This window comes from Apium graveolens, chromosome 1, assembly GCF_009905375.1.
Source record: "Apium graveolens cultivar Ventura chromosome 1, ASM990537v1, whole genome shotgun sequence".
Lineage (NCBI taxonomy): Eukaryota > Viridiplantae > Streptophyta > Magnoliopsida > Apiales > Apiaceae > Apium > Apium graveolens.
Window position 1 is genome coordinate 152,833,479 of NC_133647.1, and position 15,003 is coordinate 152,848,481.

Genomic DNA, 15,003 nt, shown 5'->3' on the forward strand with positions numbered 1-15,003 from the left:
CTAAGAAAATTTTCCTATATAACCTTAGGATCCTTATTCTAACTTGGATGCTTGGGACAATTCCAACAATATTCCTTTTGTAGGTTCCTTTAATATTATATTATTAAAAATATTTTTCATACACCATAAAATAAAAAGAGAAAGAAAGTGCTCTAATATTATATTATTAAATGAAAGTTAGCCCTTGCTAAAAGAAGATGTATGTTAATTTTTTTAAATATTTGAGGAAAGATATTAGTGAAATAAGAACTCATTAGTATTATGTTAAAACACATTTTTTAGCCTCATTTATTAAATTACATCTTAGAATAATAAATAGGGAATCTACTGGAGTTACTCTATGCTAATCTCATAATACTTTTCCTAAAATTATCACAAATACATATAAACAAGTAATTTTAATTATTTATTAATTTTTTTAAATTAGGAAAGAAAATAATTTGATAACAAATATAATATATTCAAGTTAACCATTATTTTAAAAAAAAATCCTCAGGATTCACCGCACTTGAGTTTTAACTGTTTGGATTTCTCCCCAAAACCGAAGAAAATATGGCTAGATCTAGAGGGCGATACTACTTACCCTTTACATTTGTCCGTGGAGACAACCTGCAAAATTTAGTTTTGTCCAACGTTTTCGCACACAAAATGAAAGTGGCGGGGACACAACCTACAAGTGTAAACTTAAGAAGTATCTTTACGCTAGAAAGTGACGTTTTATTAGTGTACAAGTTTTTACTAAAGATAGCACACAGCTGCAATCGGTAAGTAGTCTGGAAGGGCTTATAACTTTGGAGGTCAAGAACAACACCAGCAAACGAGCCAACAGCTGCTGCTACAGAGACAATAAGGCAAGAGAAGCTTAGCAACTGAAGTCCGAGCCAACGATTAGTCCATTGTCCAATGTTCTTCTGAGAAATGTACATCTCAATGGGGAAGTAAACTGTTAATGGCCAAAATCCCATGGCTCCTAGAATCCCCACAACGTCGTTGAAGAAAGGCAGCAGCATTGCTATGATTGTTGTTAGCACCATAAAGCATGTCCTCCATACCATTCGAAAGAAGTTTATCTTGTAAACACCGAAGAAAGGAATTGCTATGTCGTACTCTCCAGTGACAAAAGTACTCCTAGACCACTTTTTTGCACTCCATTTTTCCACAAATGCAAACAGGGGTTGGCAATATACCTGGGATCAGATTGGATATGATCTCAAATTTTATTTTTTCTGCTTCAATCTTGAAAATATCAACATTCATGCCAGTAAGGATACAGGGCTATTTTTATTTTATTATGTATCAAGGTCTAAAAGGACATGAGGACAGTGCACTTAAATGTAATAACTCTTTCTTACCTGGTACGCGCCTACAAGATGAACCACTATAGCAATATTAGCAATGTCAAGTAGCCAATACGGGTTGTAGAATCCAAATCCAGTAAGAAGATTGCCAGGGGCCAAATCTCCAAAGGCTGCATAACCCATGCATCCACATAGCATGTAAAAAATTGTAGTAACCGTGATACTTAGTACAGTTGCTTTTTTCATGGTCTTGTACTCTGCTGGTGGGGATTTTAAAGTATCCTGTGTATAGTGGAAATTTAATAACCTTGCAGAACCATCATGTTTTCATGTAATTAAGTAAAGAACAATTTTATAAGATACAAAACTGATTAATTTTACTTGAATTTCGATGAGGATTATGGAATAAGAATAGGCAAATGCAATAGCTCCTAAAGCTTGCATGCCCCTCCATAATTTCTGAGTTTCAGTAACTGTCGATCCGCTAGGTGTTACAGTACCTATGCTGATCCCAGTTAGGCTTCCCTTAAAGCTCCTATTTCCTGTTCAATATGAAGAGAAATTATAGATGAAGATGGCATATATTTGGCAGAATATGTTGGTTAACGTACCTGCAACTTTACCAATTCCAAGACCAAGACCAGCAAAAGAGTAAGTGAAGGACATAACAGCAGCAACTATGGAAAGCCACCACATTTGATCAAAATCTGGAATCTGAGAAAAGAGAATTTCTATAACTCCAAATGTTATCATATAGCCGTTGCTTGACATGTGACACGGATCTTTCCCATGACTGCTATGATAACAATTTGATCTCTTTATTGCCCTGTAAATGTCAAGTACATTAAAATATAGGGCCTCTGTCACAAACAAAAACCGTTAACTTTTTTCTTACTTCGCTTTCTTGTAAAGAAAATATGTTCTTACATCATACTAACTGAGGCTGCAATGGTGTAACCAATTGCTACTCCAAATAGATTCACGTATTGAACCATTCCACATATAACAACTCGTCGTCCCCCTAAAGTAATTAGATCCAATATCCATCATAAATGTCAAAAGAGACGATCACTTGATGGTACAATTTAAAATACATGTATTAAGAAATTAATGTATACCCAGATTAGCTCTAACTGCATCCATATAAGTGTAGTTTCGTTGTCCGGTTGCAGGATCACCAGACCTATAGCACTGGGACAAAAGATTGGAAGTATAGAGAATGACAAATGCAAAAAGGATCATAACTGTTGGTCCAGCAACCCAACCAAGTTGGCCTATGGCCCATGCCAATGAGAGAACACCCGAGCCAATCACGGCTGTGATAATATGCGAAGAAGCAGTCCAGAAAGTACCTTAAGAACCGAGAGGTATGCAGTAAGCTTTACTGTGTACCAACTAATTAATCTTGAGTTTCCTAATAAATAAATTCAGTTATAGTTGAGGTGATAATTAATGATTTACAGATAGTAACTTTTATTACAACACAATTATTGGACATAAAGTATGGATCCATAAAGTTAGGGTGAGCACAGAAAGTGGAGCCCTAAATTATTATGTTTTCCACTACTGAGCAATACACTTGTACACATGTATGCAGGTAGAATGCAAGATTATAATGAACCTGCTTATGTTCCTTATTACACGAATCTGTCGAAATTTAGAATAACTTTGGATGAAATCATTCATTTTTTATGTCTGTTTTATAAGTGAAATATAAATACTTGTACAGCATATATAGTGGGCAACAATATCTAGCTAGACAATCGGCTCTTGTAAGAGGTATAGAGTTACCTGTTCTCCTTAATCGACCATCGTCATCGAAACACTTGGAATAATTGGGCTCAATGTTGATGGCCTGCTGATCAGTTTGTTGAGTTGAAATAGTAAGTTTAGGCTGGACTTCCACTTGAAGGTAGTGCTTAACATCATGTCTTTCATCAGCATGCATGCAGCTAGCCGGATTATTAAATTTTTTCACAATACAGATATAATAACCAGATCTGGTTATCAAAGAGCCGCAAGTAAGTGTTAGAATATATAATATACGATCTTGTAAAGCCATACTCCTAACACCCCAAAGTTTTAGGAGAATCGGGATCTAAACATTAAGTTTTTTGAGTCGAATGAAACTTGATTGGGAAGACCAAAATATATATATCAAATTTACATGACTAGAACAGAGTTAGATAGATACTTACGTTGCCAATTTGAATCCTTGAAGGAAGAGTTCGACTTCTTGGCAGCATACTCTGTATATGTGTGCAGGTGTAATTATATCAAACAGAATTAAGGTGCACTTGTATAGTGGGATGTGAGGGCTATATATAGGAGAAGATAAACATGTTTTGTTGTTTTTCTAAAAAAAATATCTTGTGTTATTTGAGGAAGATTGGCTACTACTTTTTTAACTGCTTATGAGTCATAGTCTGATTTCGTGCAACATGTTTTCTTCTTTTACTGCCCCCATTTAGACATCCGTTCTCTTTCTTTTTGTAGATTGTATTATCTGGCATATATATAGTGCTTGCTGACTTGCCTAGACGGCCTACCATCATCAGTACTCTTCTTTTACATACATGTACAACCTGTATATTCACTTCTCAAGCTTTGGATGCAATAATATTTATTCAAATAACTACCTTCTTAATCATATTAATGCTTCTAGATACTGCTGGATAAAGTAAACATCTGGACTGTAGGGTCGGTGGCTCGCTTCTGGAGGTTGCTAATACGGTTACGCTGCTTTAAGAGAGCACGAGCAGGTTCGTAGATATCATGTATGTAATATTCGATGGGCTGTTCAGTGTATCTTAATTCTTAACTCTTATGCAACTGTTATGCATGACATCTAAGAAACTGTACTAGTTCTTTTATGATAGCTAACTAGGCCTTCAAGTGTGGATTAAGATATAGATATAATGGTAGACAATATAATTGTCTAAACCTAATAAAAACACTAACATCTTTATCCCCACTCTCTTTTGTATCACAGTCGATATGTGCAGTATATAGTGAGGTCAACTCTCATGGGAAGCTAATTCTATCATCAAATATAGGTATAATTTTATTACTTTGGAAAAGCATACATATACACCCACACCACACTTTTCTAACTGCTCCCTCCGTCCCCGCCAATTCTTTACGTTTGGTTTAGACACGAAATTTAAGAAATATTAATAAAATAGTGAAAAAGAAAAGCAGAAGCGGGTGAAATTTATGTTTGATAAATTTTGAAATGTAATTAAAAATTAGATGAGACATCTCAAAAATGAAACCGTAAAGAAATGGTTGGACACGCAGAGTATTAGTCTTATACAGTCCACCGATATGTTTTACCAAGTCATTATACACATGTGCTGAGTCTTAAAAATCCGTTGTGGGCTTGTGGCTAATGTAACAATACTCCAGGGTGAGAATTATGCACAAAGTACAAACTACTTCAGGATATATAGATGGATGGAGAATTGGTGATGGGGAGTAGTGTTAGAGTTAGTGAGGATACGTGGATACAAAGACCTAATAATTTCAGGAAATATGATCAACCATATCTTCTGGAGGTTTTGCGTGTTATGAATCTTAAATTAAATGATGATGCGTGGAATGAAAAATTTATTAAAAGTGTGTTTAATGTGGAGGATTCTTGTTTAATTTTATCTATTCCAGGTGGGGGTTGCGAGGTGGATGATAGAATTATACAAAGCTGTGATAAGATTTTTCGATGATAGTGGTGAAGGTTCAGATATGAGAGCAGTATTGGTGGTCGCCAATTTGGAAGTTAAAATTACCTAAAAAATTAAGCACTTTTTATGGAGACTTGGACATGGGTGACTTTGTACTAATTTAAGTCAAGCATATAGAGGTGTGCAAACGAATGAGTTTTGTTTCAAACGTGAAGGTTCTCGGAAAGAGGATATTTTTCATGCTATCTGGTTTTGTCCGCAACATAAAGACTTGTGAAAAAAAAAGTGGATTCTGGAAGCTTATGAAGGAGTTTCGATATCAGGATACCGTTGTTTTTCTGACTAGTATTTTGCAAAAAATATCCTTGGACAAATTTGAGTTTTTTGTGATCATTGTTTCTTGGCAGGCTTGGTGGAACTTGAGAAATAAAACTTTTCAGGATGACAAAAATCCTAGTATACCAGATTTATTGAAATGGTGCCAGGCTTATCTGGATGAGTTCAGAAATATGAACTCTATTGTCAAGGGTCAGAAGATTGATAATGATCCAAGTAAGTTTAATCTTAAGGGTGTTAAAATATTTGTAGATGCATCTATTTCAAAAGTAAGTGTAGGTTGTGGTGTTGCTGCAGTTCTTAAAGATCATGAAGGAAATGTTGTTAAGGGGAGATGACCGTACTTTCACAGAGCATATACTCCTTTAGTTGTTGAATTATATGCTAATAAGGAAGGACTGTTACTTTCAAAGGATCAAATTTATCCGATGTGCGTGGAATCAGATTGTGTTAATGCGGTTAATTTGTTATGTAGTTCAGGTATTGATCATAATGATCAGGAGGTGCTGGTAAGAAATATATGAAACTTAGTTCCTTGTGGATTCAAGGGATTTTAGTTTGTAAGGAGAATGTTTAACAAAGATACTCATAAGTTAGCCAGGTTAACTTAAGCGAAGCGAGTTAGTTTATCTTGGAATGGGTTTCTCCCCTGTAGGCGCTAGGGAGGTTCTCCCCTGTAATATTTTGTTACAATGAAATAGTTTCTTTTAAAAAAAGAACTACTTCCACCTGCCCCCAAGATGACTAATACTTTCTCCCTTCCGTTTTACTAGTCAAATTTGACTTTGATACATTTAAATTGATTAAAGTTTGACTGATATTTGTTAATATTTTATAATTGAACAAAAAAAACATAGTTGAAAAGTATATTTAATCTAATTTATTATATAATTTTTAGTTTTTTTAAAAAATAATATAAGTATAATATTTAATCATTGGTAAAATATTGATCAATTTGACTTCTATAAAGTAATATCTCGTAATTTTAAGAGTTAGATTAATACTAGAATAAAAAATAATTATAATTAAATAAGGACTGAGATTTAAAATTTAATTAGACTAATGAGCCTAAAATTTGGATCTGAAATTGAATATAAATAACTTGTACGTTAAAAAATAGGGTTTTGTATCGTTATAAAAGATCCTATTCGTTTTACTCGTTTTTAATATCAAAATTCGTAGGGCTTTTAGCCACAAAAATTAGCAGTTTTCCAGATTTCGTAAAAAAATCATCGTAAGTCTAAATTAGTTGGTTTTGGACTTTTCGGAAAGATCTTTTCATTCAATACAACTTTCGCGCTTCGTGTTTTTCAAAACAATATCATTCAGAGGGTTAAAAAGGGGAAAACAGATCTGGTCAGAACTTGAGGTAAGTTTTCGATCGATCTTGATAGTGCTTTCAAAATTGTATGTCATGCGTATATATTTGATTATCAAAATTTGGGCTAAGTGATGATATATTTGAAAGTATTATGTGTTATAATATATGTATTGTTGTATATGTGCGGTGTCGAGACAATAATTTTGAATTTTTGATTTGTGTCATGATTTATAAAAATATCGAATAAGAACTTACGACCGTATTCACCAAATTGTAGTGACAGTTTTCTGAAAATTTAGGATTGTTATCACCGGGTTGTAGTGGTCGTGGCATGAATTATGGGTTCTGAATTATTGTTGTTTATGTGTTATATGTATCGTATGTATCGAATAAGAATAAAAATAAGAATATGTATCGAAAGTGTTTGTTTCGTATATCATATTGTATAGATTATCATATTTTGTTATATGTGTATTTGTTACTTGGCCAGCTAGTCGGATCGATTATTTTCTTGTTGGGCTGTATAGCTCATTACTTGCAATTTCTGGTTTCATTAAAGATTCAAGTCAGATAGAATTGTGTTATTCCCAGTGGACTAAAAATGAGATTTACAGAAGGGGGGTTGAATATAAATCTCAAAACTTTTTCAAGTTTTGAGCAGTTTGTAAAACTAAGTGTTTGAGTGATCAAATGTGTGTGAATTGCTTGGAGCTGATGCAGACAGATATATATTCAAACACAAATGTAATGAACACAAAGAACTTAAAAACTTTTCTGGTGGATTTTTTTGTTCCACCAGAGATGTGTTATTTCAGAAAATCTGTGATTCAAAACTAAATCACAGCTGCTTCCTAGTACAAATTAGATGATTTTCTCTCTTGATATTTCTAAACAGCTCAGGGAAAATTCATATCTAATTACTAGCTACTACTTGGTTTATTTGACACCAAGTTTACAAGTGAAGACAAAGATAAAGTACAATAAGACAATAGTTCTCCACTTGTTTCTGTTCCATTTTTATCCAGTGTAATATGGAATTATCTGTTGACTTTCCATTTTGAACCAGACTAAAAACGGCTGCTTTTTCTGCTGTTCCTGAAATAGGCTACCACATCTCTGTCAATCCATGTGCCTCTGTCAGCTTTGTTAACTGTCACTATCAACTGCTATGAGACTGAGCATCTGTTGAAGCTTTCATCCGTTGATGGCTTTATCCGTTGATGCTCTAGCAGTGCATCCGTTGAAGCTTTCATCCGTTGATGACTTTATCCGTTGATGCTCTAGCAGTGCATCCGTTGAAGCTTTCATCCGTTGATGGCTTTATCCGTTGATGCTCTAGCAGTTGAAGCTTTATCCGTTGAAGCGTTAGAGACATCCGTTGAAGCTTTGTTTCTCATCCGTTGAAGGTCTTCAATATCCGTTGACACTTCTTCACTTATACAAAATTACAAGGCATGAAATATTTACAATTAGCCCTCCTATTTGTACATCCATTAGTAGTCAACATGACTGATTATCTCCTAACAACATCTAAGAATTACAGCTTGAAACCAGAGAGTGAGATGTGCTACAATACCAAACTTATTGCTAAGTAAGGCTACTCCTTCAACGGATAGCCAAGATGGTCTTATCCGTTGAGGCTACAAACACTAGATTTCTACTTAAGTGTTTTGCTGAACTTATCATCAAACTAATACACATATTCCTAACAATCTCCCCCTATTTATGTCTACTAGAACTGTAGGCATAAATTTGGGTTTAGCTTGATGATAACAAAACACTTAACAAATATATAAACTGTAACAAAGCAGAAATTCAAAAGTGCTACAAAATGTATATGTTGAGATGAAATTGAAGAAATACATTATTTCCAAGGGTGCTCCTTTAGCCTGAGCAAATTACTTTCTTTTCCTTTGATCCCTGGTTTTCTTTCCTAGCCTCCTGTCATTTTCCTCTATTTGAAGTTGAAGTTGTCTGTAGAATTCAGCTTCATCTTCTTCATTGATATCTAACTTAGATTGCATATCCTTGAGAGTTTCATTACTGGCAATCTTTAGCTGATCTTCAATTCTGAAAAATCTTCTGACTCCTTTGTTGTCTCTGAACTCCATCAACCAATGAGGTGATTTGTGAATTGTAATACCTCTCTCTTGAATGAGTAAAGTTCTAGGCAAGGCATTGGGCTCCCTCCAAGTTTTCCTTATGTTGGCAATCTTGTTGAGAATCTCAGTCCTGGCAGTTCTGGTAAAGCCAGAATCCTTATGTATGGCTGAGTAGACTCTAATCAAGATAGAGTAGCCTTCATTCAGAATTCTGTGAAGAGGCCATGTTCTTTCCCCAGCTCCTTTGTATTTGAACACTAGTCTTTCTGGTAGCTGTCTGTAGGCAGCTATTCCCCTTACATCCTCCAGCTCATCCAGATAGAGTTCAATGTCTGAAAATTCTTTTATGTCACAGATGTGAACATAATCATCTTTAGAGGTTTGAGGTTTAGGCTTAGGCTTCTGTGTGAATTTGATTGAGGCTTTAGAGGGTGTTGATTTGATTCTTCTTTTCTGCTTCTTTGATGGTGGAGAAGAGGTTAGGAAGGTGGGCAATTTGATGGTGTCCCAATCAATTGGTTCCTCCTTGGGAATGATTGTTTCACCATGAATGTTCATGAAGGGGTCAGGTACAATGGGTTCAGGAATAGAGGGTAGTGGTTTTGATATTGATTGGGTTTCTTCAGTCTTATCTACCTTCTTTCTCTTTGCATTGACCTTCTTTCTTTTCCCTTTCTGCCATTCTTCCTTACTTCTTTCCTCCATCTCAGTACCAACCATGTCCCCCATAGCTTCATCTTCACCTTTGTCTTCAATTTCTTTCTGTTCTTCAGCCTGACTTGACTTTAGCTGTTTTTCAAGCTTTGCTTGTGCTCTTTTGTCAGCCTTTAGTTGTTTGGCTTCTTCCTTCAACCTTTTGGTTTCTTCCCTCTTGGCTATTGAGAATTTGGGATGTCCTTGTATCACACATATGTTCTTTCCCTCTCTGAAGATAATAGCCATGTTTCTCCTTACAGCCTCATCCATGGTCTCTTTGAGATATGCAATACTTCTACCTAAAAGCTTGTCCTCATCAGCTTTTGGAAGAGGAAAATCCACCTCTTTTAGAGGATTCTTTGTAGAGTCCTTATTGGATCTGTTGTTGGGCTTGAGAACCATAGGTTGCAGATCTTTGGAAGAAGTTTCTCCATCCTTATGCCTCCCTACTGGCTTGAGTTCCATAATAATTGATTCCACTTTTGTGCTATGCTTCACAGATTGTGATTGAGAAGTTGTAGAACCAAATATTAGTTGCATCTTTTCATCAATCTTCTTCCTTTGCTCTTTGACTTGCAATTCAGCTGCTGCTATCTGGATTAGATCAATTCCATCTAGCTTTCCTTTGACTTGAATTGGTGGAGAAGTTGTGATGACATGAAATAGCACTTGAGAAATCTGAACTGTTGTAGATGGCTCTCCTTCCCCTTCCCCTTTATTCTCCCCCTTTTTGTTATCATCAAGGGTAGGGGTCAAGCCTTGTGCTTGTGCCAGCTGCATGAGTAGATTTGTTTGAGTTTGTTGATTCTAAAGAATGGTGACCATAGAATCTTCAATGATTTGAACCCTATCTTCCAATCTGGCCAGCCTCTTGTCAGCATCAGATGCCTTCCTCAGTCTCCCCAACAAATCTTGCATAGTATCATAGGGTATAACTGAATCCAATTTCTCAGCATTGTAGGATTTCAGATCAGCAATGTCCAGCTTGAGCTCATCCACACTTAGATTTTGCTGGTAATGCTGCAACTGCAAGAGATGCAGAGATTCCAGATGAGCTTGAAGAATTGCCTTGGTACCAGCATCCTGAGTCTCCTGAATGGCCTGCTGAATTGTCATGACTTGTTTGACCAAAGTGACACCAAACTCTCCTAGTGTTGATGGTTTTGCCCATGCCCATGCAGGAAGATTAGGAACAGAACTTGGGCCTGCTACTCCCCCTAAGTTCATGCTCTCATTCAAAGAATTAGAGTCATCATCATTAGAATTTACTCCAAATTCTTCAGATGGCTCACCAGCTTGAGAAGGCAGCCTGTTGACAGCAGCTTTGTCTCTGAGAAGAGATTCTGAAGTGTGTACAATGTGTAGTGTCTGTTCTGCCTCCACATTGTCATGTGCAGCCAATAATTGATAGGCTGAAACAGGGTGAGTAAAAGTGTCAGCATCCAAGGAAATGTTATCAATTACAGCTTTGTAGTGTTGCTGAAATTATCTTTCCTTATCTGCATCATCCACTTTCATTAACTCACTAATAATGGCTGGATCCACCCTTATAGCTTCTGTACCTGCCTTTCTCTCAATTTCTCTCTGTTCTTGCATCAGGGGCTCCCCCTGGCTCACACACACCCTCACACCCTCACCTTCACCTTCTAAGGTGGCACTCCTCTCACTTACTTTTGCCGTGCTGGAAGAAATAGCATGCATTTGGTGACTCTCAACCTCTCCTTTTGCCTGGGAGCAACCCAGCCTCTCACTCAAAAAATCACTCCCTTCCCTCAAGCCTAAAAGTGATTGTACAGTTGCCATGTCCTCTACAGTTGGAGTTGTTTCTGTTAAGTGTGTAGAGGCCATCAACGGATAGGGAGTATCCATTGAAGTAGAAACTGATGGTATCAACGGATAACTGCTGTTAAGCTTATCCGTTGAAGAACAACCACTTGTCAACGGATGAGAGATATCCGTTGAAGAAAGAAATGATGTAGAGATAGAAAGTGATATAATTGTTGAATCTGTGTGGATTGATTTTAAGTGTGGTGACACAGATTTTGCAACTACATCTGAAAGAATTGGCTGATGATCCAACAAATCATCTAAAAGATGATGATCACCAGGTTTTGAGTGGGGCTCCTCCCTGAGTTTTAATGAGGGAGAATCAGGAATTGATGTGAATATCATATCCACATCCAGAGAGGGTGTTGGAGAGTTTGAGGAATGGTGTGTTTCTATATTGAGAGAATGGGGCTGTGATTCCACATTTGCTGGAATCACATCAAGCTGAATTTGAGAAGGCACAGATACTGGTGGATGTATCTGTGCTGTGTGTGTCCCTTGTGTGGAAACTAGGGTTTTGGCCTTCTTCTTCCTTGAAAAGGCTTGAATTGGTGAATGTGTAGTTTCAGTGTCCCTCCCTCTTTTGTTCTGTGTCCCTGGTTGGGGACTATTTTTAATAGTTGCATCCTTTTGGGAGGATGCAACTAGGGATGTGCTGGACTCCTTTTGAACCACTACAGTCTTTTGAGAGACTGTGGCTTGGCTAGTTTGGGTACCACTCACCTCTCCCACCTTATCCTGGGGGGCTTTTTGATGTTCACCCCTCCCCTCACCACTCACACCCTGTTCACTCCCTTTAGGGTTTATGGTAGTTGTTACAACTGTTGTCTTTTGAGAAACAACAGAGGTAGGTTTCTTTGACTTGACTTTGGAAACTTTAGATTTGGCGGCTTTGGTAGGAGCCTGTTTGGACAATGACACAGGTTCCATAGCCACACTAGAAGGCAAAGAAACATTGGGGTTGGAAATAGTAGGAGTTATAGAAATATTTACCTCACTTACCAGTGGTGCATTCATGATTGGCAAGTATACCAATGGCACCTGGGTGTTGAGGTTCATTCTCAAAAGGTCTGCAAGGACCCTTTTCTCTTGTGCCCAGCATTTGAGTTTATTATTCTCATTGGATATAACCAAACCTTCAGCAACATGGTTAGCCAAAATCATAAAGAATCTAGCAAAGTAGATGTTATGTGGTCTATTAGCTTTGTTGCCTAATCTGGAACCTAATTCTAGCATAACACAGTTGCTAAAATTAAAGTACCTATCAGAAACTAGCATATAGAGCATATTAACAAGAGATGAAGTGATAGCATCAAAATTGCTAATCTTCCCAGAGAAAACCTTAATAAAGGCATCTCCAAGAAAACTCCATTCTTTCCTAAGGCCTTTCCTTCTAATACTACCTAAACTAGCAGAATCAAAAGCATAGCCTATGGAATCTAGCATTGCAGAGACATCTTTATCAGTATGTGGTGTCATGGCATTATTCTCAGGCAACTTAAAGCAAGATTGTATATCATCATAATTAATGCAATAGTCCTTACCTTTGAGAGAGAAGGCAATAGTCATATCTGTGGAGTTGAACTCTGCAGTTGTCCAAATCTCCTCAATCACTTCACAGTAGATGGTTGGGGCTTCCAGCATTGCATAGCTCATATTGCAGTTCTTGATGAAGTCCATCATCTTGTGATAATCAGAATGGGCTTCATTCTTTTCAACCAAGACTATGAAATTATTCTTTTCATAAACAAATCATGTTTGAGACATAATTTTGACTACTGGTGCCATTGTTGTGAGTAGAGGTTGCAGAGAAAAACTTGAGAATTGAGAGAGAAAGAGAATGATAATTGCAAGAAAGCGTAAAGTGAAAATAAGAATTCAATTGGGCTTTTATACTTTCTTGAATTAAAACACAAATAAAATAATTAAATGATACTTTTAAGTAAGTGATAGCCGTTCAGGAATAAATGAAACTGTAGAAATTCTGAAAACTACCGTAAATACAAATACATGCAACACTGTATATCTGTATCAACGGTTGAGTAAAAGAATCAACGGATGTGACTCACTGACGTGACACATCAACGGATAAGGTAAATAGTTATCCGTTGATGAACAACACTATTTTATCCGTTGAAGGATAAAATTACCAGAAATGTATTTGTCTTTCAACGGATAATGAATATCCATTGATAGAACAATTTTGGCTTTCAACGGATAGGGAATATCCGTTGATAGGATAAGTCTTGATTAAAGCCAACTTTGTTCTTGCAGCAAATTCATTTTAGGCTACAAGACAGATTACATAGATGACATAGATTATGAATAGTTAAGCATACCTAACTCACTTACTAATCTTGTGAATGTTGATTCATCAAGTGGCTTGGTAAATATGTCTGCAATCTGCTTTTCACTTGGAACAAAATGAAGTTCCACTGTACCTTTCATCACATGTTCCCTAATGAAGTGGTACTTGATATCAATGTGCTTGGTTCTTGAGTGCTGCACTGGATTTTCAGTAATGGCAATGGCACTTGTGTTGTCACAAAATATTGGAATTTTGTCAACGGTTATACCATAGTCAAATAACTGGTTCCTCATCCACAGTATTTGTGCACAGCAACTACCAGCTGCAATGTATTCAGCTTCAGCTGTTGATGTGGAAACAGAATTCTGCTTCTTGCTGAACCATGATACAAGCTTGTTTCCTAGAAATTGACAGGTGCCTGTTGTGCTTTTCCTGTCTATTTTACAACCTGCATAATCTGCATCTGAGTAGCCAATTAGATCAAAACCAGACTCTCTAGGGTACCAAATTCCTAGATTTGGAGTCCCCTTGAGATATTTGAAAATTCTTTTAATAGACACTAAGTGAGATTCTTTAGGGTCAGCTTGAAATCTAGCACAGAGACATGTAGAAAACATAATATCAGGTCTACTGGCAGTTAAATATAAAAGTGAGCCAACCATGCCTCTATAACTTGTAATATCCACAGACTTTTCAGCCTTGTTTAATTCAAGCTTGGTGGCAGTGGCCATGGGAGTTTTTGCAGGTGAACAATCCATTAAGTCAAACTTCTTTAAAAGATCATAAATATATTTAGTTTGACTAATGAAAATTTCACCACTAACTTGTTTAACTTGTAAACCAAGAAAGTAAGTTAGCTCTCCCATCATGCTCATTTCATATTTACTTTGCATTAATTTAGCAAACTTTTTACAAAGTTTATCATCTGTAGATCCAAATATAATATCATCTACATAAATTTGTACAAGTATCTTAGAGCCATTAACATTTCTAAAGAAGAGAGTTTTGTCAACAGTACCTCTTGTGAAGTGATTATCTAGAAGGAACTTTGATAAAGTCTCATACCAGACTCTAGGTGCTTGCTTTAGTCCATAGAGTGCTTTCAACAAATAATACACATGGTCTGGAAAATTTGGATCTTCAAAACCTGGAGGTTGGCTTACATAAACTTCTTCCTCCAATTCCCCATTTAGAAATGCACTCTTGACATCCATCTGATAGACTTTGAAATTGACATTAGCTGCATAGGCTAGAAAGATTCTGATGGCTTCAAGTCTTGCAACTGGAGCAAATGTTTCATCAAAATCTATTCCCTCTTGTTGAGAATAGCCTTTGGCAACCAATCTGGCTTTATTCCTTATGACAATGCCATTTTCATCTATCTTGTTTCTGAATACCCATTTTATGTCAATAGAACTCTTGTTCTTTGGCTTGG

At 36.5% G+C, this 15,003-nt stretch overlaps 1 protein-coding gene and 1 long non-coding RNA gene across 5 annotated transcripts; one reads left to right on the forward strand and one right to left on the reverse strand.

Moving 5' to 3' along the window:
* Window positions 1-508: 508 nt before the first annotated feature.
* Window positions 509-3,724, reverse strand: LOC141668300 (amino acid permease 4-like). The gene is made up of 8 exons (XM_074475119.1): window positions 3,495-3,724; window positions 3,090-3,238; window positions 2,417-2,650; window positions 2,226-2,319; window positions 1,910-2,124; window positions 1,680-1,840; window positions 1,353-1,580; window positions 509-1,187 (listed from the first exon to the last, which is right to left on the reverse strand). Exons 1-8 carry the CDS (start codon window positions 3,542-3,544, stop codon window positions 576-578), a joined length of 1,743 nt encoding a protein of 580 aa, XP_074331220.1. The 5' UTR covers window positions 3,545-3,724; the 3' UTR covers window positions 509-575.
* On the forward strand, window positions 3,192-6,059 carry LOC141668309 (uncharacterized). 4 transcript variants are annotated; one of them, XR_012552999.1, is made up of 4 exons: window positions 3,192-3,319; window positions 3,795-4,060; window positions 4,291-4,354; window positions 4,962-6,059. It is a non-coding gene; the product is annotated as an uncharacterized LOC141668309 (long non-coding RNA). The 4 variants fall into 4 exon arrangements; XR_012553002.1 differs by lacking the exon at window positions 3,192-3,319 and having other exon boundaries at window positions 3,745-3,876; window positions 3,964-4,060; XR_012552993.1 differs by lacking the exon at window positions 3,192-3,319 and having other exon boundaries at window positions 3,776-4,060; window positions 4,962-5,530; window positions 5,612-6,059.
* Window positions 6,060-15,003: the final 8,944 nt, after the last annotated feature.